This window comes from Pteronotus mesoamericanus, unplaced genomic scaffold (assembly GCF_021234165.1).
Source record: "Pteronotus mesoamericanus isolate MK-2021 breed Mesoamerican mustached bat unplaced genomic scaffold, CSHL_Meso_final contig_78, whole genome shotgun sequence".
Taxonomy (NCBI): domain Eukaryota; kingdom Metazoa; phylum Chordata; class Mammalia; order Chiroptera; family Mormoopidae; genus Pteronotus; species Pteronotus mesoamericanus.
In genome coordinates this window covers 8,713,623-8,740,362 of record NW_026555258.1, presented here as the reverse complement: position 1 = coordinate 8,740,362, position 26,740 = coordinate 8,713,623, and the positions used below count along the sequence as shown (strand labels likewise).

Sequence of the window (26,740 nt, the reverse complement as noted above, 5' to 3'; positions counted from 1 at the left end):
AGCTTAGCAGAGGCCTGGCGAAGCAGAGCCTTGAATGCCAAGCTGTGGACCCCAAAGAACTGGGGGAAGCCTACAGAGCCCTGAGCCCCCCGTCCCTCTGTGGAGGCCCTGCACTTTGTCCACCCCGGCCTCCCCAGCTTACCAGCGCGACAGTGTTTCCCAGCTGCGGCCCTGGAAGGGGCTCCTGGACCACCCCTTTGTGCAAGGACATGTCATCCCCAGTGGGTGGGCCATCCCATCCTGGGTGTCCAGCCCAGTGGGATGTGGAAGCCAAACAAGGGACAAGGTGACCCCGTAGACAGAGAGGATAGCAAGGCAGGGCACTGAGCTGATTTTCCTTGCCCAGCCCCCAGTGGCCATGCCTATGAGCCCTACAGCTCCTCGCCTGCCCCTGACGGATCCAGAATGGCCCCCTCTACCTGCTACTGCCTCCTCTACCTCCTGGTACCTGAGCTTCTGGGATGGGGGTGCAGAGGAGGGGGCCAAGGGGACTCACAGCTACCAGGGTTCCAAGTGGGCACCTCACATCGTAAGGTCCCTGCAAAGATTATGAAAGACAAGCCCCTGGCATAGAACTAGAATAAAAGCATTCACTAGGTGCTACACCTTTTTTACATTCACTCATCATCTTCTTTATTCCTCACACAGGGGAATCGGGCTCAGGGCAGGGAAGTGGCCCACCCAAGACCCCATTTCGCATGGGACTTGAACCCAGGTCTGACTGCAGAGCCTGCAGCTTCTACTGCACCCCACTGGAGCACACAGTAGGCATTCAATAGCACATGCGGGAGTGGGGACCTGACCCAGCCCCTACCTATCTTCTCCTATACGGAGTCTCTCTGGGAACCCCTCCAACTCCCCAGGTGAATCAAGGAGCCCTTGGGACACAGGTTGGTATGAGCATCCCCCAGAGAGGCTCCCCCCTTCCCCGGTTCCGCCAGCCCGTGATCCACCTGGTGCGCTGGCCTCCAATGCAAAGCGAGTGAGGAAATGCCATAATGAGTTAGCCCCTACCTGGCTGGCCCTGGGCTGAAAGTTTCATTCCTGTCCTTCTCATTCCTGCCCTTATACTGGTGACAAACAAGCTTGTCAAGGGAGAGAGATAGAATGGCCAGAGTTGGGCCCCGTCCAGCCCAGACTGACCCCAAGCCCAGGGTCCTTGCCCTCCCACCGCCATCGGACGCTCACACACACCACCGCTGTTCCCGCCCTGCAGCCCCAGTGGCCGCCAGCGAGGTGGTGGCCGCCGTAGGTGGAGTATGCAAGTTCCCAGGGCGGCGGCTGAGCTGGTGACAGGCCCAAGAGTCCTGCGCGTAGCGGTTTGGTCACTCGGCACTGGGTCCCCCAGATGGGATCCTCGCTTCATGGCTGCCCGACACCATCTGGGTGGCCCAAAGAAAGGCCCCTTTACAAAGACCCCCACGGAGGCCTGAGTGTGGGCCTGGGCAGCGGGGGAAATAGAGGATTTGCTGATGTCCAGAGATAGGAGCCCACAGTGGAAGTCCTTGTACAGTGAGCCCAGAGGAAGTCCCCGTCACAAAGAGGGTTGCCTCCTGGGCATGGGCACTGGAGACTCCACTTCATCCTTCCCGAGGGAGGTAAGGCATCCAAAGTCCAGGAGAGACGTTGCAGCTGTGCTAAAGGGGCTTTCAGAGGTAGGATGGTGCGCGCACCCGGGGAGACTGAGGTCCCAGCCCGTATATCCCTGCAGGCGCGCGAGCCGCGGCGGCGCTGGTGTTCGGGAAGAGGACCACGGACCAAGCAGCGCAGCTGCGGACACCCCTGCCCGCGCTGGAGGCGCTGACTATGTGCGTGCACGTGCAGTGGGACGCTGCCTCTGCCTACACCGCGGCGCTCTTCTCTCTTGCCGCGCCGACAGTGGCCAACGCTGCAGCTGTGCGCCTTCGCCGAGCCTGGAGGCGCCGTGCACGTCGCGCACGTGGTGCGCGGGCACCACGCGCCCTTTCTCGCTGCCTTCCGCGCGGATGGCCACTAGCACACATGTGTGCCACATGGAAGCGGCGCGGCGGGCGCTGGGCGCTGTTCGCTGACGGGCGGCGGCGCGCCGTAGCTTGGAGACTTGGCCAGCCGGTGCCACCTGGCGGCATCCTCGTGCTGGGTCAAGATCAGGATTCTCTGAATGGTGGTTTCTCGGTGCGTGACGCCTTTAGCGGCAACCTCACCCACTTCCATCTCTGGGCACGCGCGCTGAGCCCGGCCCAGCTTCATAGGGCACGGGCCTGCGCGGCGCTCCCCAGCCGCCTGCTCTTCCGCTGGGACTTGGGCGCCCTGGAACTCAAGCCCTTGCTGCTGCCGCTGGTGCGGGTCGGCCTTCTTCGTCGGGGTACGGCCCCACCCCCTGGCTGCCTGACCATGTCCTGCCCTTTGGCTCAACGCCTCGCCCTTCGGCCCCGTGCACTCCGTTCTGATTGTAAGACCCAAACCCTTCCCAACTTGGCCATGAGCATCTCTGGCCAGCCATGCCAACTCCAAGCGGTGGGTCCCTTGAGTATTCAATAACTTGAGTGGGCTCGCCCCCTAGCCACTTTGCTCCGCCGGATGCTGTCTGCAACGCCCTTCTCCCAGGTTCCCAGGCCGTGAGCCCTGGCGCCCTCTCAGGTGTGCAGGCGCCTTTAAGGCCAGTGGGTCTTGGAGACCGCTGGCGAGCGAGGATGCGGCCCTGACGCCTCTCCCACCTAGGCCAGTGCTGTCAGAGGAGTGCCCTACGTGGGACCCAGGACCTTGTGTCCAGGGCTCTTTGCCCTGCCTGCAGCCGAGGCCCTTCCTCTGCTGCTACCCGACAGGTGCACCTGGGCTGTGTCCTGGGCTCTGCTGAAGGGGCAGCTGGGTCGAGGCCAGTGTAAGCCAAGGGGGAGTGAGCAGGTGACACAGCCGGGGAGTTCAGGATCTTCTCAGAGTCTCAGGGCCTCCAGGAAGTCTAGACCACAAGCCAGAGGGACCATAAAAACCTGGGGGTGAATCTCAGCTATGTGACCTTGGGCAAGTGATTTTGCCATTCTGTGCCTCAATTTCCCCATCTAGAACACCATGTGTAAGACTCCAGACACATAGCTGGCAAAATTCTTCCTCCCCAGGGCAGCACAGGGTGGGTGGGTCCCCGCAGGGAAGAGCAGAACCCAGCCTGGCATCCCCTTTTGCAGAGACATATCGGTGGCTGCGGGACGCCGGTCATGGCCTGGCCAGGATGTTATCAGCCGAGTCAATGCCTTAGCCAACGCCATCGTGGTGCGAGCCCCCTTCCAGGGTGCTGAAGAGTCTGGGGCACTGTGGGCCACCCCCCTGCACCTCAGTCTCCTCACCTGCAAGGGGGTCACCTGCCTAATGTGTCTGCAGGAAGTAAGGTGGTTTATGCTCCCTATTTTGGAGTCCTTGAGAACTGTGGGCTTGTGACAAGTGAGACCCCCACCCACCAAGAAGACCCTGGCAGAGCCCAAGTGCGGCCGCTGGTGGATCCCCTCCTGACAGCCAGACCAGCCATAAGTGGCTCCGCCACCCACAGCTCCTCCCTGACCCTCTCTCTGAAGCCCATGGAGATCTGTCCTCGGCCAAGGCCTCCAGCTTCCTGGGTGTCCTGGAGGGCGTCCTGGCAAAGGAGGCACCTCCTTGGGGCCAGCTGGGCTGCTGGCTGTCGTGCTCTTCCTAAACAGGGTGACAGCCTTCAGGGCTGGGGAGCCAGCGCCCGTGGCAGGCCCCTCGGAGGAGCAGGGCTGAGGTGTCCTGCCTGTGGCCAGCCCAGTCCTGGAGGAGCAGCCAGCTGGTGTGTGTGGCTGCCAGTGAGTGAGGCAAGGTTGACAGAGCCGGCGGGTCCAGGGCTTGGGCTCTGGTCCCAGCTTTGCCACCAGCTTGTGATGTAGCCGCGAGCGCCATCACCCCTTCCATCAAGAGTAGTTCCTCTTCAGCCCTATTTTATAAGGGGAATTTTCGCATACAACTGCTCTTGAACAGGAGTTAAAAATGGTTAGGAGCCACTAATCAACATGGGCTTCCCCCATATCTGAGAATCTGCTGACCACCTTAAGCGGAAGGTCCTCCGGGCTGAATGTCACACCGTCTTGTCTGCCCAAAAGGCCCGGATACTCTGGAGGACACAGGAGATACTATCCAGTTGGTGAGCGTGTTGGAAACCTCATCCTAGCAGAAGTGGCTGTAGGCTTGAGAGGGATCAGCCTAAAGAAGGGAGAGAACACGGGGACATGGTCATTGCCTGCAAGTCTCTGGGGCTGACAGAGCAGCGAGTTCCCCCTCTGGCCCCAGAGGGCAGAAGTGGGACCTGGGCCTGGGGATAGGGAGGGGATGACACAGCACAGGAGGCTGGTTCCAGGGAATGGTTCACCTGTTCAGGGGGTGAGCTCCCCATCCTGGGAAGTGTGTAAGCCCACATTTGACTGGGGACCTGAGTCTCTGTGATAGACTAAGAAAAACTAGACTCTGAACCTCGGTTTTCTTCCCTGGAGAACGGGGATGATAAGCTTAGGCAATGGAGAGAGTGAACGGGGGCCTGGGGTCTTGCGCAGCACAGCGCAAGTAGGTGTCCCATTGGCGCACATTCTCCCCTCCCTGCCCTGTCCTCACCACCACCCCCCACCCAGCCTTTCTTTGGGAATCTAAAAGTTAAGCACCTATTGCAGCTCTAGCACTGAGTCAGACCAAAGAAAGGGGAGGCATGGCCCTGCCTTCAGAGGGGGGCCCGGTTGGCACAGGACAGGCCAGCAGACAGGCCACCTCACAGGCCCCTGAGAATGTGTTGACCTGGAGGTCAGGGCCGGTGGGGTACAGAATGTGAGAGGGAGCTGAGATGTGACTTCCTCCCAGGTGGTTGGTGGACGCATGGCCCTGGTGGCAAGTGTCCAGCCCCTGGCACTCCTGCTGACCACCACGCTGACCTCCGAGTGTCCCCGAGTGTACACCCAGCACCGCCATGTGCGTGAGGCTGCCACCCATCCGTCCCTCACAGCAGGGCTCAGGGCGGGGCCTGGGCTCAGACATCCCTCCTCAGCCCTGCTCGCTGGGAGCTCTCCGCACTCCCTGACACTCCACTCTGTTGCTGCCTTTGCCCATGCTGTGCCCTCCATCCAGCATATGCCCTTTCTCTCTTGACTTAGCAAACTCCTGCATAGCCTTCAAAACCTGCTTAAGCATCGCCTCCTCCAGGGAGCCTTCCCTGGTTTTGGCTCTCTCCTCACAGTCAGTTCCTACCCCAGTGCCTTGAACACACCTCCTGTTGCACTTGTGGTGATCACGTAATTCCGGTAGCTTGCAGGGTGCCAGGGCCATTTCTGAGTCAATTCCACACCTCAGGGCCGGGCCCAAGCACACACTCAGCGAGTGAGCGTAGAGTGAATCGGAGAGCACTTGCGGTGGGACTTCTGGCAAGACTTGTGTCCCTCCTGTGCTCGTGGGTTTCTGATGGCTCACTGATATTCAGGTCCTGCCCATCCCCCTACCCCCCTTAACTCCTTTCTCAGCCCCCCCGCCCCCTGGGCTTGCAGAAGTCAGATCTACCCTGGGCAGGTTGCTGAACCTCTCTGAGCAGAGTAGCGGCCCCCTAGGCCTCTGGCAGGTAGAGCAGCAGCAGACTCTGTGAGCCGGACCAGCTCCGCAGAGAGACGTGCCCCCTGAGGTCCAGCCACCAGCCCCATCTGCCCGCAGGCCTGGAGGTGCGGGGCCTGCCCTTGAGAGAGGCCAGCACAGCGGGCTACGTGTTCACAGTGCCCGGTGGGTGCCCGCAGGGGCTCGGCCAGGTGCCGGTCCCCACGGCTGAGGTGAGGCGGCTCCTTGGGAAAGGTGGGTGAGGGGGCAGGAGTGATGGGGCCTCGCTGGGATCTGGGTCAAACCCCACTGTCACCGCGGCCAGCTCTGCTACTTTGAATAGGTCACCTCACCTCTCAGAGCCCGTTTCCTCATCTGGAAGACGGTCATGGCAGCAGTTGCCTCGCGGGTTGTTAGGAGGTTGAAAGCACCTGCCACGTAGCAGGCGTTCCCTTAGTCTCCCCCACTGAACCCCACACGGCTCCCCTCCGAAGTGGGTGATGGGGGGAGCTCCCACCCTGTGCCTCCCAGGGGTGGAGGATTAGAATGAGGGACACAGGGCCCCGGAGCTGCCAGGTTAGGCACATGGACTGGGGCTGGGATTCTGGCTCTGCCACTTACTGACTGTGTGGTCGTCGGGAAGTCACGTGACCTCTGTGAGCCCCAGTTTCCCTACCTGTAAGGTAGGGAGAGCTTTCCCTCAGACCAGCCCACGGTGCCTGCTCAGTCAGTCACTGGGTGGGGTCCTGGGCCCCCTCCCACCCAGCCCGGCCTCTCTGGAACCACAGCCATCCACAGCGGGTTCAGCTCAGGCATCTTCCACACACCATGGGGGGGGGCCTGGCCTAGAGCCCCAGGCCCCCAGCAGCTCTAAAGAGGCCGGCAGAGTGCAGAGGTGCATGAGCCCCACCGGCAGGCTGCCGAGACCCTGGGAGTCCTCCCCAGGGAAGTCCAGGCCTCCATCTCCTCCCGGGGCCCCTCATTCGGGTGGGCAGCTCTGCCCTTAACCCGGAACCAACCCCCCGACCCCAGACTCACACATGTTTCTGGGCCCAGCAGCAGGGTGCTTGTGGGAACATGGCCCAGCTCCTGCCTGGGCCCTGGCTTCAGTGTTGAGACTCAAGGATGGGACAGGTCCTAACTCAAATTACCAGTAAGTCCCCAAGGCAAGACTAGAGGGACCCAGGTGCCGTAATTCCCAGCACAGGGCCTTTCCTGATGTTTCTTTGGGCACAAAGGGTGTTATCACCACAGTGGCCTGAAAGAGAGGGTCCCCAGCCATGCATGACTTCTACCTCATAGCCAGGTGGTGCCCTTAAAAGCTCCCTCTTTCCCCACAGGCTCCTGCGCATGCAGGTGGGGTCAGCCATCCTCTCTTCTGAGGGGTGGGACGAGACTGGGGAAGTCACCATGGCTGCCACTTTTCACCTGTGACATGAAGCTCAGGTACAGAGAGCACATCTGGCAAACAGCCACCTTGTACACTTACTTTGTTTGGCCTCTCCCTTCTCCTATTATTTGTTCATTGCACAACCACAGTCTAAAAATGTCCAAGAAAAACCCTCATTTACAAGCCATCCCCGTTGTCCCCAAGGGGAGGGGGAGGGAAGGAACGTATCGCGCTTTATGCCGGGGCATCTTAGACAAGCCCCATTCATTCAATCCTCCGGCGGTCCACGCACATGAAAAGTGAACTCAGGAGAGGCGCTGATTGTCCTGGAGCTGGGATTTAATTACAGGTCTGGGTGACAAAAAGGAAGTGGTTCCCTTTGGAACACACAGGGAGGTGTGCAGAGGCCTCCACTGTGACCCGCTTCATGAGAGCGAAAAACGCCCTACGTGCCCATTGCAGGGGACTATTTAACAAGCCTCGTGGAGCCACACAATGGAACAGTCACCTCAAGTTAAATAAGAAGTGAGGGATTTTGCCATAAATTGACATGGAAATATCTCCAAGATATGTTGTTTAATTTTACTATCTGAAATATACAAATTATTCCTTGCTTCTGAAATGTTAGCGCATTTCAGAGAAAGCTGAAGTCTTCTATGCTCACCAGCACTACTCCTGGGCACACGCGTGCACGCCCCCCGAAGACTTTCTGAAAATCAAGCAGATTGAAGTACATAAAGCTCCATGCACTAAAGCGTCCCTTTGAAGGGACACAACCTGATGAGCTTTGACCCACGTGTGCACAGGTGGCGCCACTGCCCCAGTCAAGGCGGAGGACGTTCCTCCCCTCCCCAGACGCCTTCGTGCGCCTCCCCTGCTCTCACCCCGGAAATCACGGATCTGCTTTCTGTGGCAGGAGATCGTATCTGCCTTTTCGGAAGGTTCGCATAAATGGAAGCATGTACTGTGTACTGTGCTCTGGCTTCTTTTGCTCAGCTGGTGTTTTTGAGAATCATCTGTGTTGTTGCCGGTTTCAACAATCGCTCCCCTTTACTGCTGAGTGGAATTCCATGAGTGGTATATGGATGTACCATAATTTGTTCTTTCCAGTTACCCATTGATGGAGAGTTGAGTTGTTTCCACTTGGGGATACTATGAGTAAATCTGCTATAAATATTCATACACATCCTCTTGTGCACATATGAAGTCTTTCTATTGGGTAAATACCCCAAAGTGGACTTTCTGGATTGTATAAGCTTATGTTTAACTTCCTAGGAAACTGTTTTCCAAAACGGTTGTACCTTCTTACATGGTCACCAGCAGTGTATGAGAGTTTCAGATGTTGCACATCTTTTGTCTGGCTTTTTCATGTCATTCATTAGACTGGTGGGGTATTAATATCTCATTGTGGTTCCAAGTTGCAATTCCTTGAGGACCAATGATTCTGTGCATCTTCCTATACACTTGTAGCCATTCATATCTTCCTTTGTTAAATGTATGTTCCAGTCATTTCCCCAATTGTTATTTATTATTTTAATGTTTTTATTTTTGTTCAATTACAGCTGTCCCCATTCCCCTCTCTGCTCCCTGCTGCCCTTCCCACCCCCGATTTTTAAATTATTTATTTTATTTTTAAATTTTAAGAATTCTATATATATTTTGGATACAGGTCCCTTGTCATATATGCATTTTGTGAATAATTTCTCCTAGTTTATGGATTGTCTTTTCATTTTCTTAACAGTGCCTTTGGAAAGTAAATTTTTGTTTATGATGAAGCCCAACTTAACCAATTTTTTTCCTTGCAGGGTTTATGCTTTCTGTCTCCTATCTAGGACATCTTTGCCCATCCCAAGGCCACAGAAGTTCATCATTTTAGCTTTTACATTAAAGTCTGTGGTTTATTTCATTTAATTTCTGAGTACTATAGCAGGTAAGGGTTGAAGTTCATTTTCCCACATAGACCTCCACCTCCAAGCATTTGTTGTAAAGGTTATTTTTTTCTCCCATTGAAGTACCTTGTCACCTTTATCTTGTTGAAAGTCCGTTGTCTATATATGTGGGAGTCTATTTCTGGGCGCTCTGTTCCGTCTCATTGATCTCTCTGTCTCTCCCTTGCTCGGCTCACGCTGCCCCGGTGAGTGCAGCTATACGGCCAGCCTTAAAATCTGCGGGCGCACGCCCTCCAGCTTCGTTCTTTTCAAAAGTGGCTTTGGCTGTCCAAGGCTCTTTGCGCTGCCACAGAAATTTTAGAATCAGATTGTTGATGTCTGTAAAAAAGCCTCCTGGGATTCTGATTGGGATTGCATTGGACTGGCATCCTTACAACGAGTCTGTCAGCCCATGATCGAGGTATATTTCTTGACTCTTTGGATTTTCTTAAATTTATCCCATCAGTGATCCATGGTTTTCAGTCTGCAGGTGTTGAAGTATCTTGTTAAATATAGCCTCAAGTATCCCAAAGTTTGAGAGGTTATTGTAAATAGTGTTGGTTTTCTTAATTCAAATTTCATTTTTCATGACCAGTACAGAGTAACCCAGTTGGTTTTTCTATAATGACATTCTATCCTGCAGCCTTGCTAAACTCGGTACTTCCAACAGCTCCCTCATGGAGTTCTGAGGACTTTCTGTGTCTGGCTCATGCCATCTGCAGATGAAGACAGTCTCATTTTCTCCTTCTTAATCCGTGTTTTTTTCTCTTTTTCCGTCCTTGGTGCAGCAGACAGAGTCTGTTTCAGTGCTGAGTAGGAGTGGTGTGGCCGGACGTCCTTGTCCGGTCCATCGCCTCGGGGAAAGAACATTCAGCCTTTCGCCATTAAGTGCGGTGTTAGCTGTGGGCTTTTCATAGGTGCCCCTTTTCAAATTCAGTCCCCTTCAACTGAGTTTTACCAAATGTGTCATTTTCTCTCTTATTATATTAATATAGTAAATTGCATTGATTTTCAAATATTAAAGCAACCTCGGACTCCTAGAATAAACCCCATTTGCTTCTATTGCTAGATTCAATTTGTGTATACTGCTCTATTCGATCTGCTGATATTTTTAAGGGTCTTTGTGTATATGTTCATGAATATAATCTGTAGCTTTCTTTTACTGTCTTCCTCTGGTCTTGTTATCAAATTAATGCTAGCCTCATAAAATGAGCTGGGAAGTGTTCTCTCCTCTTCTGCTTTCTGAAAGAGTTTTCCAGAATTGGTACTATTTCTCCTTAAGTGTTTGATAGTAGCGAAGACCAGTGAAGTCTTTGAGGCGAGATGTTTTCTTTGTGAGAAGACTTCAAGATGAGTCCTACTTATTTAGTTGATGGAAGGTGATTTGGGTATTTTATTTCTTCTTGAGGCAGTTTGGTAATTTGTGCCTTTTAAGGAATTTGTCCATTTCCTCTAGGTTGTCAAAGTTCTAGCATAAAGTCGTTCGTAAAATTCACCTACTACCCTTTTAATACCTCCAGGGTCTAGACTGCCGTCTGCCTTTTCATTCTTGGCCAGCCTAGCTGGAATTTTACTAGTTGTGTTTATATTTTCAAAAAGCTGTTAAGATTGTATTTACATATTAACTCTACGATTTTAAGTACCTTAAAATAAAAAATAATTAAAAGTAAGAGATCGCTCTTTGTGGCAAATTTGGAAAATATAGAAAAGGGTGAAGAAGACATGATCCTCTTACTCAGAGACAGCTGCCGTGAACGTTTTGGTGTATCCCTTTTCAGTCTCCCAGGGCACACAGCACATACATTTTGTCCCCGTTTGCGAAATCAAAGCCCTTTCAGCTGAGCCAAGTAAACGCTGTGTTTTCCATCTTCCCTGCAGGTGTTTCTGTGTTATCTCAGTCACAGATGTCCCTTTGCGATCCTGTCCTTTCAGGCCTCGACTGCAGCCAAGTCCAAAACCACCACCTTCCCCAGATGATGGTCCAAAATGAACGTGACCCCTCCTGGTCATGCACGCAAAATGTCTGCAGGCCTTTCTTCTGTCACAGTTTACCCGGCCGAACGCTGTGAAAATCCTCACTCAAAATACATGTCCTGATGGCTCTTTCCTGGGGATATACAGCCAGGTTTGGGGCTACTGGACACAAATAGTGTGGTGGCTTTTGAGCCTCCAGCAATAGTGGTACTTCCGTTTGCCCCCCTTGAAGATGCTACCAGTGGTATAACAACCATCTACTTTGAAAGCGCACAGCAGCTTTCTTTGCGTCCCAGCACCTAACATAGTACCCAAGACCCAGGAAAAATATTATGAGCGATTGAATCCCTGGGATGATAATTCAGCCAACCTGAGAAGTAACATATTCTCTGGAGGCTGCACCACGGAGCAGCGGGAAGAGCGTGGAGGTGACCACATCAGGGCCTGGTCTCAGCTCTGCGCTGTGTGATCTTGAGCAGGTGAACTCCCCTCTCTGAGGCTGTCTCCTCATCTGAAATGATGGGAATTTACACCTGTCTCCTATGTTACTATGATCACCCACAGTAAATCATATGAAAGAACTTGGCACAAGACAAAGCATCATGTTCTACCAAGGTGACGGTGTCATTGTCCTCCCCAGTCGAGACAAAGAGCCCAAGTCCAGAGCTCAGGCTGCCTCCCTGCCTGGACTGGGGCGGCTGCCACTGGCCACCAGCTGTCTCCTTACTGCTGATGACATAAAATCTATATCATTGTCCTTGCTTAAGGATCATCAAGTTAGCTGTGTGTTTGATTCCAGACTCTCTGTGTGGGTTTTCTCACTTACATAGATCTTATTTTTTGCTACGTAAATGGGTCCATACTATGCATATTGTTGGGCAGCCTTTTTCTTTACCAAACAACATGGTGGGGCCCTTTCCCGTCAGTGGATAGAGACCTATCTGTTCTCACCAGGTGCAGAGCATCCAGGTGGCATAACCCCTCCCCAGAGGGTGGGCTAGCTTGTCCCCAGAATTTCCACACCACACATACTGCTCACCTTGCTTTGCTTCTCACAGACGTTTCCTCCAGCTGCTTCACCCATGACCCACGGTGGGCAACCCGCAGTCCCTCAAACGCAAGGTGGCCCCAGCTTCCGCCTGCATCCTCTGGCCCCTCTCCTTTCCCACGCACACCTGCCCTCTCCCTGTTTCCTGCCCTCAGGCTTTCCCTCAGAAGCTGGTGGGGCCCGGCTGTGCTTTCCAGAACTTCAGCATCGGGTGATCTTCCATTGTCAAGTTCTTTAACTCAGGCAATTTTTTCAAGACATCCATTCTGCTTGAGGACGAGGCAGGACTTGGGAGCGTTGAGCTTTCGTTCCCCATCTGCCGTGTGCAGGTGGCTCCAGGCCCCACTCAGGGGGAGTCTCTTGCCCAGGAGGTAGTGAGCTCCCTGTCATAGGAGGTATGCAAGCCTACTCTGTGGGATACCTAGGAGGAGACTCATCTGTTGAATAGGTCTTAGAGTTAATGATATGCCCAGGACCAGGGCTCTTGGGCATTTGAAGGGGCAGAGGAGGGCACAGGGGTTACCAAGCTCCCCCCACCGGAACTTGAGCTAGGAGAATGAACGTCATAATGAACGCAGTTAATCAGTGGCGATCACTGGTGTCAGCCCCACCCTCCTACCACTCCTGATAATGTTCAGCACATTTTACAGGTGGGAAACTGAGGCCTGAGAGCAGCAGCGACTTGTCCAAGGTCACATAGCTGGTTAGAGAGAGGGCATGGAGGGGCCCCAGGCCTCAGGGAGAGGCTTTTTTCTGCCTGCCACCAGCTTCCCGACCCATGGCCAACCCTTCTGTTCCCTCCCCGCCCCCCGGCCCAAACAGCGCGGGCTCCTGGACCACCACTGGCTGCTCTGTGCTGCCCTGCACCAGGAGTCTGCCGCCGGCTTCTGCAGCCAGAGCGCCACCTTCGCCATCCTGTTGCAGGTGTATGATGCCCAGGTGAGTGCTTGTTGGGGAGCCTGGGGGGACCAAGTCCTGAGGATGAACAGGAGGTGAGCAGAAAGGTGCTCCAAGCAGAGGGCCAGTCTGAGCAAAGGCAAGGAGGCCAGAAACGGCAGACCTGTTACCTCCTGGAACTCTGGTGTGTCTGTACCTTCCAGTGTGGGCCCAGGAGTAGAAGAGCGTAGGGGGCAAGGTGGGCGTGGGTCGGATCACACAGGGCCTCGAATGCCAGGCTTGGGGCTGATCCTGTCGCAGGGGGCAGGTCTTGGATTTGCCACAGGGAGCCCCCAGTGTAAGAGTGATGCTGGGGGCAGGGGGCGGGGGGTGGCGGGAGGGAGAACATTAAGGGGCCGCAGGCCTGGCCTAGGCTCGGGCGGGGGGGCCTGGACTGGGGACAGTGGAAAGACGAGGAAACTGGACTGAGGGACGAGGAGGGGTGGTCGGCATAAAGGGCCAGGCAACTGGGAGATGAGGGGCCGTCTCTGAGGGGCACAGGTGGGCAGCAGGTTGGGGCAGGCCACCAGTCTGAGGGGCCTCGGGGTCTGTGGCCTGGTGTCTGGGGAGAGAAGGGTCTCTGCTGGAAAGGAGGAGCCAGTAGGTGAAGCCGTGGCCAAGATGAGGTCAGAAATAAAAGGACATGGGACCAGGAGATGCCCTGAGAGGCACCAGCATTTACAGACTGCGGGCAAAGCCACGGCCGGGAGGGGCCTGGGAGAGCTGGGCTCACCAGAGCCAGAAAGACTCTGCACTAGACAGGGCCTGGTGCTCAGGAGCGCCAGCGTCCCTTAGCACGTGCAGAGCACGCTAGAAAAGCACACTATCAAATGCACTTTTCCTGTCAAAACGGAGCATGGATGTTTTGTGCCCGCCCCTCAGGGGGCGACCGTCACACACAACCCGGCCTCTCCTGGAGGGCACACCAGCTGCAGACGCTGGCTGGCCCCGCCTGCCGGGGCTGTTGCTGGCCCCGCCTCTTGGCGGAGGAGGCCACGGGGGAGCCTTGCCCCATGGGCCAGGGAGAGGCCTGACCTGGCAGGTCAGGGTGGTGACTGGGCTCTGGGCCTCTGTCCCTCCCACAGAGAGGCCCAGAGGAGGAATCCCTGCTGAGGACGCTGTCCTTCGTGGGCTGTGGCGTGTCCTGTGCACTCACCACTACCTTCTTGCTCTTCCTGGCAGCCAGGCGAGGCCAGCCCCCGACAGGGGCCTGGCACCCGGGGCCCACCCTGCCCCTCGCGGGCCTCTGAGTCCGTCCACTTGTCGGTGTCCCTCCCTGACACCAGAAGGTGGCCCGGGGCCCCCTGTGGAGCTGCCCTACTTGCTTCATTAGCCCGTCCATGGGGACCCAGGCAGACAGGGGCTGAGGGGGGGTGCAGGCTGGCGGTAGTGGCCTGTTAACCAACTCCATTGCCTGTCCACGGTCCCCAAGTCGGAGTGAGCCACAGCCCACAAGAACCTCACCTTCTCCCGGCCTCTGCCAAGGACCTCCTCATGGCCAGCAAATGGGCAAAAGCCAACAAGGTGGGCAGCCAGTGGGGGGCTTGCGAGCTGGGAGGTCCCTGGGAAAATACCTTCGGCCTTTCCTGGGTGCCCTCCCGCATCTTCTCTTGGCTTCATGTCCCTGGAGGGGAGAGGAAGGACCCTGAATGTTGGAGCTGGGCCCTGGGTGCCGCCTGGAGACCTTACCTACTGACACTTTGTTGGGTTGGTGTTGCCAGGCATGGGCCTGGGACCCGGGGTGGGGCCGCACCCACAGCTGACCTTGGTGGTACCCCGCCTCCACACACACACAGGTGGCATATGTGGCCATCACAGCTGCCCTATACCTCCTCTTTTTGGTTGCATTCTCCTGGATGTTGGTGGAGGGACGACTGCTCCGGAGCAAAGTGATGGCCGTGAGCATGCGCGCAGGCCCCAGGATGACGCTCTACCACGCCCCGCGCTTACTCTCTTCTCAACTCTGCCGGGCGTGACACTGCCGCTGCCCCACACCAAACACCACCACCACCAAACACCCTGCACCACTCGGCACCCAGCACCCATCTCCGACACAAGGTCAATTTGCCAGCTTTGTCCACCTCCTACTCTGCTCAAGCCCAGCTCTTCTTAATCCCCCTCTTCAACTACGTCAGCCTCCCACCTGCGCTGACTCCCTGACCCGTGACCAGCACACGCCACGTCCTCGCCAGCCCTCCATCTCTGCTGATTTCCAGCCCAATGCCCTCAGCTCAGCCTCAGCTCTCCCACTCCCCAGCTACATACAGGTGCAGCGTCACCCCAAAAGCAACAGCACCCCCTCCCCTCCCTGCACCTCCCCCATGTGCGTCAGCTCGCCTGCCCCTACAGGAGCGCTGTGGGCTGCAGCTCTGCGGGGCGGTGGGTCCTGGGGGGGGCAGAATGGGTGGCATGGTCCTGAGTCACCTCTTCCTCCCCCAGGCCCCCATCGTGGCCACCACCCTGGCCCTGTCCCCCGATGACTATGTGGCTGCTGGGCACTGCTGGCTCAACGTGCACACAGACACAATCTGAGCCTTGGTGGGGATGATGTCTTCGTGCTGACTGTGAGCGGAAGGCCTGGGGGCCTGGTGGGGAGGGACCGACGTGTGGGGGATGGGGAAGCCCCTCACCCACTGACACCGGGTCTCCAGGCCAACACCTGCGTCCTGGTCCGCGTGGCGATGGTCACCGTGTTCAGCGCCCAGCACCGTGCCCGCGTGCTGAGCCCGCAGCCCTGCCCGCAGCAGCAGATCAGGGTCCAGATATGGCAAGGCCCCCGCTGGAGGTCAGGGAGAAGTGGGGGAGCCAGGTGTGGGGCCCACTGGGCATGACCACGTGTGAGCCCGTGGTGGGTGGGTGTGGCCATGTGTGCTCATGGGTACAAGGCTATATATGAGCATATGGGGGCATGTGTTTATACTTGTATGCGCACTCATGCTCATGCGTGTGGATATATGCAGTAAGCATGTGCCATGGTAAGCACACGGGGATGGTAAACTGACCTGGTACATGGTTGGGGGGCGAGGTGGACACCAGCCACTGTCTTAGGGGCTCACCGCCTGCAGAAGGCACTGATGACTGGGTAGGGACAAGGTAGGAAGACCCTCAAATCAGGTGGTCCCCAGAAGTTCAGGGTCAGGGCGATGAGCTAGGTCCCTAGCCCTGCACTCTCCAAGGCCCTGCCCTGCGGGAGAGGGGGACACCACTGGCCTCTCTCCAGAAGCTCTGAGTCCTTTCTGGCTTTCCTCTCCCCACCGATCCTCTGCCAGGGTGTGCCACCCAAGCCAGTGGGTCCCCGAAAAGCCAGGGAGTTCCTGGGGTCCTGGAGGAGGGGGGAAGAGGAAGCCCTTCCAGTCTCCATGTCCTCCTGGACCCACTACCCAGGCCTCAGCCCTCCCTCTGGGCAGCCGCCACGCCCTTCCTTCCTTTGGGACTGGAACCTCATCTCCCAGGGCCATGACCCCTCCTTCACACTACCTCTGGGTCCTTGGGAAGGGACAGCCAAGTCCAGCCAAAGGCGGCAGCCACACCTGAGTCCTGAGCCGTGGTCCTGGTCGGCAGCTCCGGCCCCTCCCCAGGCCCCTCCCACACGCCGCCCCTCAGGAACCCTAGTCAGCCTGGCCTGCTCCCCACAGGCCGCCGCAAAGCCCGCTGGCCCTGCTGCTGGGCCTGCCCTGGCTGGTCGGCAAGCCGGTGCGCCTCGGCCTGGCCCGGGCCTACGCCACCGTGGGCCTCAGCTCCCTCCAGGTACCTCCAGGCCCTGGAGCCAGTGGGACTGTGCTCTGACATGCACTGGAACTCAGATAGGATGACTGGTTTGTCAGGGGATGGGGGTGGGGTGTTACCTCCCCCTCATGGGAGGCACCAGCAGCAACCAGGGATGTTGTCAAGAGGAAGGGGTAGGAACAAAACCTCAATTGGAAGGATTCCGTGGCCCATGTGATGGTCAGGGAAATGGAGGCCCAGAAAGGGAACCATTAAGGTCCCTCTGCCCTGACATTCAAGGGCGAGGTGCAAGTTCCAGCCCCAGGCTGGTGCTAGAGCCACTTTGGCCTCCTCAGGAAGCTGGGGGACAGTGGTGCAGGACAGAAGGGACGCCTCTCCCCTTGGGGTCAGTGGCCTACTCTGGGGTCAGCATGAGCTGCTCCATCGGTGAGGACAGTGGCTGAGCAAAGGGTATGGTTGGGAGGACAATGCTAGACCCACGTGAATGAAGCAGAAATGCTGGGGCTGCAGAGACCCCCTCCGCGCGCCTGTCGGGACCTGTGTCCTGCGCCGCAGAGATGGCTTGGACCGAGTCCCCGTCCTCAGGGGGTTGCGGACCTGTGGGGACCCGGACACGGACGCAGACAGCCGCAGCCCAGGGCGCTGAGTGCTGCGAGAGACGGGGCTGCAAGCAGGGTGCCCCCTGCCCCCACCCTTCCCCTCGGCCCACCCTGCACTCCACGCCCCGCACACAGGTCTTCCTGCTGTCTGTGCCTACTATTCCCAGAGCGCCCCAGGTCCCTCTCAGGGCCGAGAAGTGGGGTGGCCCACGGCTAGACAAAGGCCAGCTCAGAAACAGGTGCAAACTCCATCCTGGGCCCACACATCCCCGGAGCTGGGGACAGTTTCCTGGGCACCTCCCATGCTTTCCCCGGGAACAGTCACCTAGGATCCCTGCAGGCCCCCTCTGAGCCCCAGCTCATACTTTCACCCCTGAGCAAGCCTTACAAAAGGAGAGATTGAGACCCTGCCATGCCGCTTGCCCAAGACCTCACAGGAGAAAGGAGCAGCACTGGGGACGCTCTAGAGTCCGTGCTGTCAATCATCAGGGTGTTCGGCCTTGACCGCAGCGGAGCCGGGCGTGTCCTGGAAGAACCATGGAGGCTGGACGCAGTGTGTGGGCAGGGGGCACCCTGACCCGGCCATTTACCCATCCCTGTGAGATGCCTCGAATGCCCACCAGCTGCCGGCACTGCCCTAGGCACTGGTGATATGGCGACAAAGGATGCTGCCGAATGTCCTGTGCTGATGTGGTGGGGGAAGGTGCAGGCCGTGATCAGGGTGGGGAGGGAAGGGCGGAAGGAGGACAGAGCAGGGAGCAGGAGGGGTGCACGCGGTGCTGGGCCCCCCGGGGCCTGGCCCATGTTGTCTTCTCCCTGGGCCCTGGGGACTCGCCCCCCTCTGCCAGGCAGGTGTGGGAATGGGGAGAGGAGAGAAGAGGGCTGCTGGGGATGGGGGAGGCCATGCCCAGAGAGGGGCCTGGAGAATGAAGGAAGCTGGGGTTCCAATGCTGTTCTCAGAGAAGCGTGGCTCCCAGAGACCTGCCTGGACCTACGCAGTGGGGGGCAGGGGGTGGTGCTTCTCCCCCCTCCCTCACACCGACAAGCCCTCCTCGCAAGCCCCCAGCTCTCTCCCAGAGCTCTATGGGTTCGAGTTCCAGCTCTGCCCCCTTCGCCATGTGACCTTGCCTGGATTTCTCCGCCTGGCACAGAGTGGGGACGGCAGCATCCTCCGTTGCCATGGTGATGACTCCAGCTCCATCCCTGCCTGTGGCCCTCAGGTGGACAGAGCTGCAGGGAGCCAGTGCCACCATCCCTGCCCTCGCTGTCTCCCTCCCTTCCCCTTCTTATCCTTTCCTCTCCGTGTCTCATTTCTGTGTCTCTCTCAGAATTTTTTCTGAGAGACTCTTGGTCTCTCGGGCTCTCTCTGTCACTGTCCCCTCTCTCTGTCCCCTTCTCTGACATGGATCCCACCTGGCTCTTCCTGGGCCTCTCTCTCTATCCCCTCCTTTGTGGATCTTTGAGCCCCTGCTTTTCTGTCACTCCTCTGGCTTCTCCATTTTTTGAGTGTGACCTCTCTTGCCCCTTCCCAGTCAGTCTCAGAAGGCCGGGGGCTCTGTCCCCACCCCGGGCCTCATGGTCCCTCTCTGTCAAATGGGGAGAACGAATCCATCCACCTCCACCGTGGGGCTGCTAGTGGGATGATGCCTGGTGCTCACGTGTGTGGGGAGGGAGAGCCAGCCACGCCCCTGCCACAGCGCTGAGTCCTGCCCACGCAGCCCCTCCCAGTCCCCTCAGGAGGCAAGTCCTGGCCTCATCCCCACTTTGCAGTCAAAGAGACAGAGGCTGAGAGGTGAAGGCCGCTCTGCTAGAGGCGCAGTCAGAACGCAGTCACACGTCTGCTGTCCCAGGACCTGACTTAGCCTTGGAGCTTCAGGAGGGTGTAACCCCCCTCACTTCCTGCCCCGCTGCAGCGGGGTAAGGATGGGCAGGTCTGGGGCGCGGGGCAAGGAGGGACAGAGGGCAGAGGCTGCCTGGTGGCCAGAGGCTGAAGGGGTGGCGTGGAGTGGGGCGAGGCCCCTCGTAGTTCTCTGTGCCATAGAATGCCACAGCCGCCCTCCCCAGTGCGGGGGGTACGGCTGGGCAGGGGTTGTGTTAATCGGCCTCTCTCTGAATATCTCAAAGTGTCTCTGGGTGTATCTCTGCTGCGGCCCCAAGCCAAGTGGTTGGGGAATGGGTTACAGGCAATGACACCCACACACCTGTTGAGTCTGTCCCCAGGGGCCGTACGTCTTCCTGGTCTACGTCGCCTACAATGGAGAGGTGAGTCGGGGGACATGAGTGGGGGCGGGGCGAGGGCAGCTTACCTTGGTGGGCTCCCGGCCCTCAGAGGTCAGGGGAGGGCCTGGAGCGCCCTGCAGAGGGTGATGGAGAAGAAGGCAGCGGAGGCATTCACGGTGCGGGCAGGCACGGGGATGGGGGTGGCGGGAGGCCCCACCCGCAGCCCCACAGCCGTGTCTGGTCAGCTACAACCTCTGCTTTCAGACCCGCTCTAGTCCCCAGGGCTGGGCCTCGCCCCCCCTCAGGTCCTCGGGCCCCTGGGAGGGAGCCCCAAACACCCCCGCAGGCTTGGCTCCACCTCGGAGACACTGGGCTCTCAGAGGTATGGTCTCACCACCCTCCAGCACGAGTGCTCCCCAGCGCCTCAGTTTCCCCAGTGCTCAGGTAGAGCTCGGAGGGCAACAGCACGTCTGAGAGACAAAGGACCTGAGGCCCAGGGAATTCCGCAACCGCGGGGCCTGAGGGATGGCCAATTTCCTCCCACCGCCACCAGGGGACAGGGGCCCCTGGTGCCCAGCCCAGAGGTGGCGTTTGCCCCGGGTATCTATGTGGAAGGGGCTTGAGGGGGTTCCCGAAGGCAGGTGGGTGGATAAAGACCAGGGCCCTGAGACAAGGTATGACTTGAAGGCCGGGGCCTGAGTTCCAATCCCAGCTTCTGGCTCACCTGCTGCGTGCCCTTGGGCAAGTCACCTTCCTGCTCTGGGCCTTCCATTCCCTCATCACTAACCTGGAGGGTACACCCTTGAATGGATTCTTAGGTTCTTTGATAATGAGGTTCCCACCCGCGATGAGGGAGCACAGAGAAAGCTTCCTGCCTCAGCCTCCCCAAAGTTCCCCTACTTGAGAGTGTTTCCCCCACTAGGGACCCACGGCCCCTGGATCCCCACAACCTTCTCCTCCATCGCAGAACCCACGAGACCGGTGAGGCTGGGGCGGGCGGCCAGGTTTTGCCGAGGGGCTAGCGAGTATCTCCGGCAGTGTTGGGGAAACCACGGGGATCAGGGTGGGGCTGGGGCGGTGGGCTTTCCCTGGGGATCCAAGGGCTCCCATTTCCTCCGGTACCAGGCTGGCAGGCTCTGGCAGCAGCTGGGAGGCGCTGACTGCACGCCGGTGGAGCCTGAATGCCAAGGCCATGGGGTGGAGGGAGTTATCACCAAGGTAGCCACAGGCCCCCAGGCAGAGAGGGGGGAGCAGAGGGAGCATCCGCGGGCCCCCTGACGGGCATCCTCTGCCTCAGGCTGTGGAGCATTCAAGGCTTCAGGTGGAGCTCCCGCCTCACGGGGTTGCCCTTTGCCCGAGTCACCTGGACGCCCCTTCCCCAGCACTGTGCCAGAATATTTGCCAGTGATTGAGAAGCAGCCACACCTGACCTCTCACAATTTAAGGACCCTCCCTCTCACCCTACTCCACTCCTTGTTGGTGCCCATGAGCACACTACGGGCTCTGTCTGTGCTTCCGGGAAGGGGCTACTTAGGGTCCCCTCCCCAGAGCTGGTGCCCCGGGAGGGGCAGTGAGCAAGAAGCCTACCTTCCCAGAGCCCGCCTTCCTCTGTGCGCCCTCTCTCTGGGCCCCTCCAGCCTGGCCACCTGGCCTCGCCCCCCTCCTGATACCTCCAGCTCCAAGGGGCCTTCCAAACCCAGGGAGGAGCAAGTGTCTCCTCTGAGGCCTCAGTTTTCCCACTGGGCAGCTGATGGGGGCATGGTAGGGGCACCTGTGAACAGGGGACCAGGCTGGGGTTACCGCTGTCCCTGCTCAGGTGGGGCAGCTCGGCCTGGCCTGAGAGGACGTGCAGGTATCCTGGCCTGTCGGCCTCTCTGAGCCTGAGTTGCCATGGTCCTTTTTTTTCCTTTTCTTTTTTTAGAGAGAGAGGGGAAGGGAGGGAGAAAGAAGAGAGGGAGAGAAACATCAATGAGTGGTTGCCTCTAACACACCACCCCCCACACCAGTGGTCCTGGCCCATGACCCAGGCATGTGCCCTGACTGGGAATCGAACCAGCAACCCTATGGTTCGCAGGCCGGTGCTCAATCCACTGAGCCACACCAGGCAGGGCCTGGGTTCTCAGACTCTTAAACAAGAGCCCCCCCCCCAGCCCCCGTGAGAGGAGAGCTCAGCTCCATGCCCCACCCACCCCCCACCAAGCCCCGGGACACTTTGCAGCTGGAGCAAGGTGCAGGTTCACCGAGCCCTGCGGTCGGGCTCTGTACTAAACCCCCAGCATTTGCTGCCTTTATCTGGAGACCTGGGGAAGTGGAGATGCTGTCATCCTCCCATGGCGCAGAGAAGGAAACTGAGGCACAGAAAGGAGTGGGGACTAGCCAGGGTCAGCGGCAGAGGTGGGGTCAGGTCCCCGCCCCAGCAGCTGGGAAACTGAGGCACAGAGGTAGTTGCAGAGCTGCCTCCGTGTTAATGGAGGCACATTTCAACTCAGGTCTGTGTGACCTCCAAGCTCCCAGCTGGTCGTCACCCCTGCCTAGTGTCTTCAGTCCCTTGGAGTCGCAGCTTCCCCTTCTGCAAAATGGGCTGGAGGCGCCCCCTGCAGGCCTCTTGGAAAGGTGCAGGCGCCCGCGAAGGGTGTGTTCCCCGCGGGCCTGAACTCCCCCCTCCCCGCGGCACCCCCACACCGCCCTCGCCCCGCGCCCAGCCGTCGCCCCCAGGCCCCCACCGCCGCGGGCACAGCGCGTCCGCGGGAACAAGAGAGCGGCACAGCGCCTCTGCGCTCAAGTGACAGCGCCTTTGTCTCCGCTGAATGAGTGGGTTGCTAAAGCCGCTCCTAGCAACCGAGCCGCCTCCCGTCAGTCTGCCTGCGACCCGGCCCCACCCTCCGGGCGCCCTGGGCCCGCAACCCCACCCCAAGACCTACTCAGGTGGCCTGAGCCAGAGGTGTGGAGGAGTGAAGGCTGCCAGCTGTCTGTCTCTCAAAGTGCCTGCCCCGCCCACCTGAAAGCCCACGGAGCAATCGGGTCACGCAGGTGTTCTTTGGATGGAGAAACTGAGGCTCAGGGGGAATGAGGAAGACTGACCAGGGTACCAAGGCCAGGATTCCCACCCAAGGTCTTAGCCCAGCCTCAGTTCTCAGCCCCCTCCCCATCTTGGGGGGTGTCAGGTGACCCATCCTGATTCTCTGCCAGCCCAGCCCAAAGGGTGCACTTCCTTCCCAGATTTCTAGAGAGCACTTGGGGACTTCTCTCTAAGCTCCCCCTCCCGGGGACGGCTGGGAGGCCCAGATGGAGGCCCGGAGCCACCAACCTCAGCGTGGACCAGCCGCCAGAGCCCCTCCCGCCTTCTAGTGCCAACCCCCCTCCGACGCTCTCGCAAACCCCACCAAGGTCCCACAGCTCTGGCCCCCTTTCTGTTAGTGGTTGTTCCCTGCCCTCCCCTACCCCCACTATCCCTGCCACCTGCCCTGAAGTTCCAATGGCCCCTCAATATCTCTGGTAATAAACCTCTTGTGACCTGTCCCTCTTTGGAATTACCCTGGCCTGGGGATGGGGACAGGGTGCCAGGTTCCCCGGGAGGAGAGAGGGACATGGGAAGCTGCCACTTGAGTTTTGGGACTCTAGGCAGTCCCAGCATCGTCATCAGGGCAGGCGCAGCCAACACTTATTAGCACCGACCATATACCTGGCTGGTGCCGAGCCCTTTCCCATCCTAGAGCCGCAGGTCGTCACCTCAGACCGGAGGCCACCATCACCCCATTGTTGCAGAGAAACAAACAGGGGTCTCCATAGCTCAGACTGGGGTCTGCCCAGCTGGGTAGCATGGGGGTCAGGGTGGCAGTCGGTGGTGTGAAGGCAGAGTGCCCAGAGGAGGCGCCAGGGCAGGCGGGACCGGCTCAGGTCTGTGAGAGCCATGCTTCAGGAGATGCCCAAGTCCGAGTCTGGCCGTGTGACCAGCTCCTGTCACTATCCATTCTGGGGCAGGGTCCTCCTCGGAGTGTGGGTGTCTTCATGGGTAGAATGTGTGAAACACTGGTGTTGTGTTAGGGCTTGGCACCAGGGTAAGCCCAGTCAAAAGGCCAGCCAAAGGGGGTGCCCAGGGAATAGGACTTGAGGCACAGAGGCCAACTGTCCTGCTGACCTCAGCCTGGCTCAGATGCTGCTGGGGCCGAGTACCGGGGCACAGTAGAGGAGCATCAAAGCAGCCAGCCCGGGGGAGGTAGGTACTCAGGAGCGGGTGGAGGGGGAGCAGGGCTGAGAGAGCAGATGCCCTGAGAGCCTGAAAGGTACAAGCTGCACCCAGCTCCCTCTGCAACCTTTGCATCCACTCTGGGACCTGCTTGGCTTTCATCTGCAACAACATCTATAGGGGGTGGAGTAATGGGGGGGTAGACCCTCCACACAAAGACAGAGGCCTGGATATTTCATTCTGGGGATGAGGGGCAGGCGGTGCTGGTGAACCTCTGGAAGCCACTTCATCATCTGCAGAACAGGGGACATCAGGCTCACTGCGCGGGGCGGGGCGATGGGGGTCCCTACGGCCTGCCTTTGCAGTGTCCTCAGGCCCCTTCCTCTCCCTCGCAAAGGCTCCTGCCTGCCCTCCCAAAATAATGTGGGCGGCTGGTCGGGAGGAGGCGCCCAGGAGCAGGGACCATGACGTCCTTTCTCCCCTTCACCTGCTCCATACCCTTCCTCCCCACACACTCTCTTTACTCTCCAACCAAAACAACTCCTCTTGGGTCCCCAAACATCGGTGGCTGACACCCCTCCGCCTCCATGCTCGTGCTGTTTCTTCTGCCTGGACTGCCCCCAACAGCTGTCTAACTGATAAACTCCTAGGAGTCCTTCAAAACCCAGTCTGGATGACATCTCTTCTATAAAGACTTCCAGTCTCTCCACTCACTGCCCCCCACCCCGCCCACCCTCATCCCCGCCCCAGGAGCAGAATCACTCACTCCTCTTCTTCTCTGGCTCAGTTACGTGATGTAGTACATTGGCTTATGATCTGATTAAGTCCCCCGGAGGCAAGAAGCAGGGCACCTGCTTCATTTCTGAAGGTGCCAAGAGGAAAAGGGACATTTTTTTTTTTCTTTGCATACAAGCCACCGCTGAGCTGTGTGCCGAGGGCTGCTCTAGAGAGGGTGCCTTTCGCTAATTTGCACGGAGGCACAGCGGATCAGGAGTGGCCCTGGGGGTAAACGAGGCTGGTCAAGGTGGGTCAAGAGGCTTGCAGGATGGCTCTGCCGCTTCTTCAGTATGTGGCTTTGGACAGGCCATTTACCACTTTGCACCCATACCTGGGGCTGTGAAGAAGAGATGGGACAAGACTGACAATGCCGGCAAAACCCTGGGACCGCACCTGGAGCAGAGGAAGCCTCCTCAGATGTTGGGCTGCTCACTGCTGCCACCAAGTGGTGGGGGAGGGGAGGGCAAGGGAATCAATGAGAAGGCCAGGCCCTGGGGCCCTCTGCTGGCCCCCAGATGGACAGAGAGGAGCAGGCCAGTGCTCTCAAGTCAAGTGGACCCAGGTTTGATTCTGTCCCTGCAGATCGCTGACTGAGAAGCACTTGCCAAGTGTCTCTCCTGGATTATAACCCCTGTGTCATTGGGCCACTGCAGGGACAGTGAGATGAGGGAGAGCACACAGCAGGTGCCCATGAAATGATTGCTCCCTTCTGCCCAAGATGGTGTCTGACCTGCACTGCCAGGGTGAACTGAGGCTGAGCCCCGAAGGCTCAAGCATGTCCCAGGCCTCCTGGGCATGGCAGGGCCCCAAGGTTGAGTTGGAGCTCAAAGCTCCCCTCTCCCACACACACACCGACCGCCCACAGTGCCTGGTATTCCCCTGCACCCCATCCTGCCTCCCCAGAGTTTCAGGCCAAGGTTATCTGAGTGTCGCCTCCATTCCTGTGGAGCATTGTCCCACCCTAGACCACCCGAGCCCACGTGGGAGGCGCTGCTTTGGCCCTCAGTGTGAATAGCCAAAGGTAGCTGGAAACTAATTGCAAAATTTATTCCAGGGCTGCAGGGGCTGGGAGATTCTTAAGGGCACTTCTCATTTGGGGCTGTGGGTCTCTGGCTTTGGTGGGGGCACATACTTCAGTGGGCAGGGGTGGGGACTGAGACAGGCCAGCGGAAGGCAGGGGGCAGGGATGCCCAGTCACCTCTAACTGGGCAGACTCAGCGCAAGCTGCAACGGCAACATGAAAGCAGGACAGGTGAATGCCCAGCCAGGGGACAGAGGACATCTGAGGCCTCTCTCCCTGGATCCTGGCCCTGGGAAGTGTCTTTTAGGACATAGGGCAGGAGGCCAGGGTGTTGAGGTCCAGCTTCGAGGGTCTGCAGCAAGGGACCCAGTGGGACGGGGCCAATAAGGGAGGGGCTTATTAACAACATCCCTGATCTGGAGAACCATACACCCTCCCAAAGTCACCCATATTCCCATCCACAGAGACTCTGAGCGCCCCATAGGGCATCCTGGTGTTCACTGAGTGAGGGGGGTCCCAGAAATAGTGACCCAGCACCACGGGTGGGGTCCTCGATATGAGGGGGTGTGGGGTGACCAGCCTCCGGCCTCAAATCTGTCCCCTACCCACCACACACACACACCTTTCAAGGAGTGTCTAGATCCAAAAACAAACAAAACAAAGCAAATAACCTCTTGACTGCTGCCTCGAGCAGCCTTGCAAACAAATACCAGCCTGGACAGGGCCAGCTGTGGGTGGGACTAGAACGTTGATTGTGCCAAACTTTCCCGGGGGGAGAGGGATAGAAAAATGTTGATTGTGCCAAACTTCCCCAGTGGGAGGGGGATAGAAAGATGATTGTAACAAAATTCTTTTCGGATAACACGTCAAAGTTCTCCCCTGCAGGAGCCAAATGGGGTAGAGGGCTAAGGAGGAGGTCTTTTCTTCGTCCTAACCAGTCTCCCGGGGTCCTCTAGGACCTAACAGGCCCCATCCGGTTTTGCAAACCCAGTTACCCCAGGTTACAAAACAGAGGACTGTCCTCCTGGTCCCTCCAAGGGGGTTCTGAAGACCCCCTTTCCCCCAGTTGATGCCACTCAACCTCTGTTTACTTCTGTTTCCAGGAGAGAGAACGGGATGACCTCTGACCCAAGGGACATCAAGGCTCCCCAAGGATTCCCCAACCTCCTCCCCAGACCTGTGCTCCTGACTCCAGGACAGACAGCTGGGAGCTGGGAGCAGGAGGAGGGGTAGTGGGTGGTCAGCAGCCACCACCTGGGGACACTCTTGAAAGGCAGGCAAGCGCCAGCAGCTAGTGGGGGCCACCCCAACGCAGCCAGGCCCTGCCCACCCTCAGCTACTTCCCAAACAAAGGGCTTCCGAGAGCTCGAGGGGGCGTCGGCCTA

General features: G+C 58.3%; 1 protein-coding gene across 1 annotated transcript; it reads left to right on the top strand.

Annotated features, from left to right (window-relative positions):
* Nucleotides 1-405: 405 nt before the first annotated feature.
* ADGRD2 (adhesion G protein-coupled receptor D2) lies at nucleotides 406-19,994 on the top strand. The gene is given in 28 exon segments (XM_054584728.1): nucleotides 406-452; nucleotides 835-890; nucleotides 1,217-1,435; nucleotides 1,712-1,886; nucleotides 1,888-1,991; nucleotides 1,994-2,344; nucleotides 2,706-2,804; nucleotides 3,162-3,185; nucleotides 3,188-3,246; nucleotides 3,521-3,623; nucleotides 3,626-3,784; nucleotides 4,817-4,945; nucleotides 5,671-5,804; nucleotides 6,320-6,373; nucleotides 6,375-6,445; nucleotides 6,891-6,996; nucleotides 12,675-12,741; nucleotides 12,744-12,829; nucleotides 13,912-14,005; nucleotides 14,242-14,295; nucleotides 14,298-14,350; nucleotides 14,623-14,768; nucleotides 15,247-15,370; nucleotides 15,457-15,593; nucleotides 16,462-16,573; nucleotides 19,372-19,413; nucleotides 19,677-19,753; nucleotides 19,925-19,994. Coding segments are annotated over 28 exon segments (2,952 nt in total).
* Nucleotides 19,995-26,740: the final 6,746 nt, after the last annotated feature.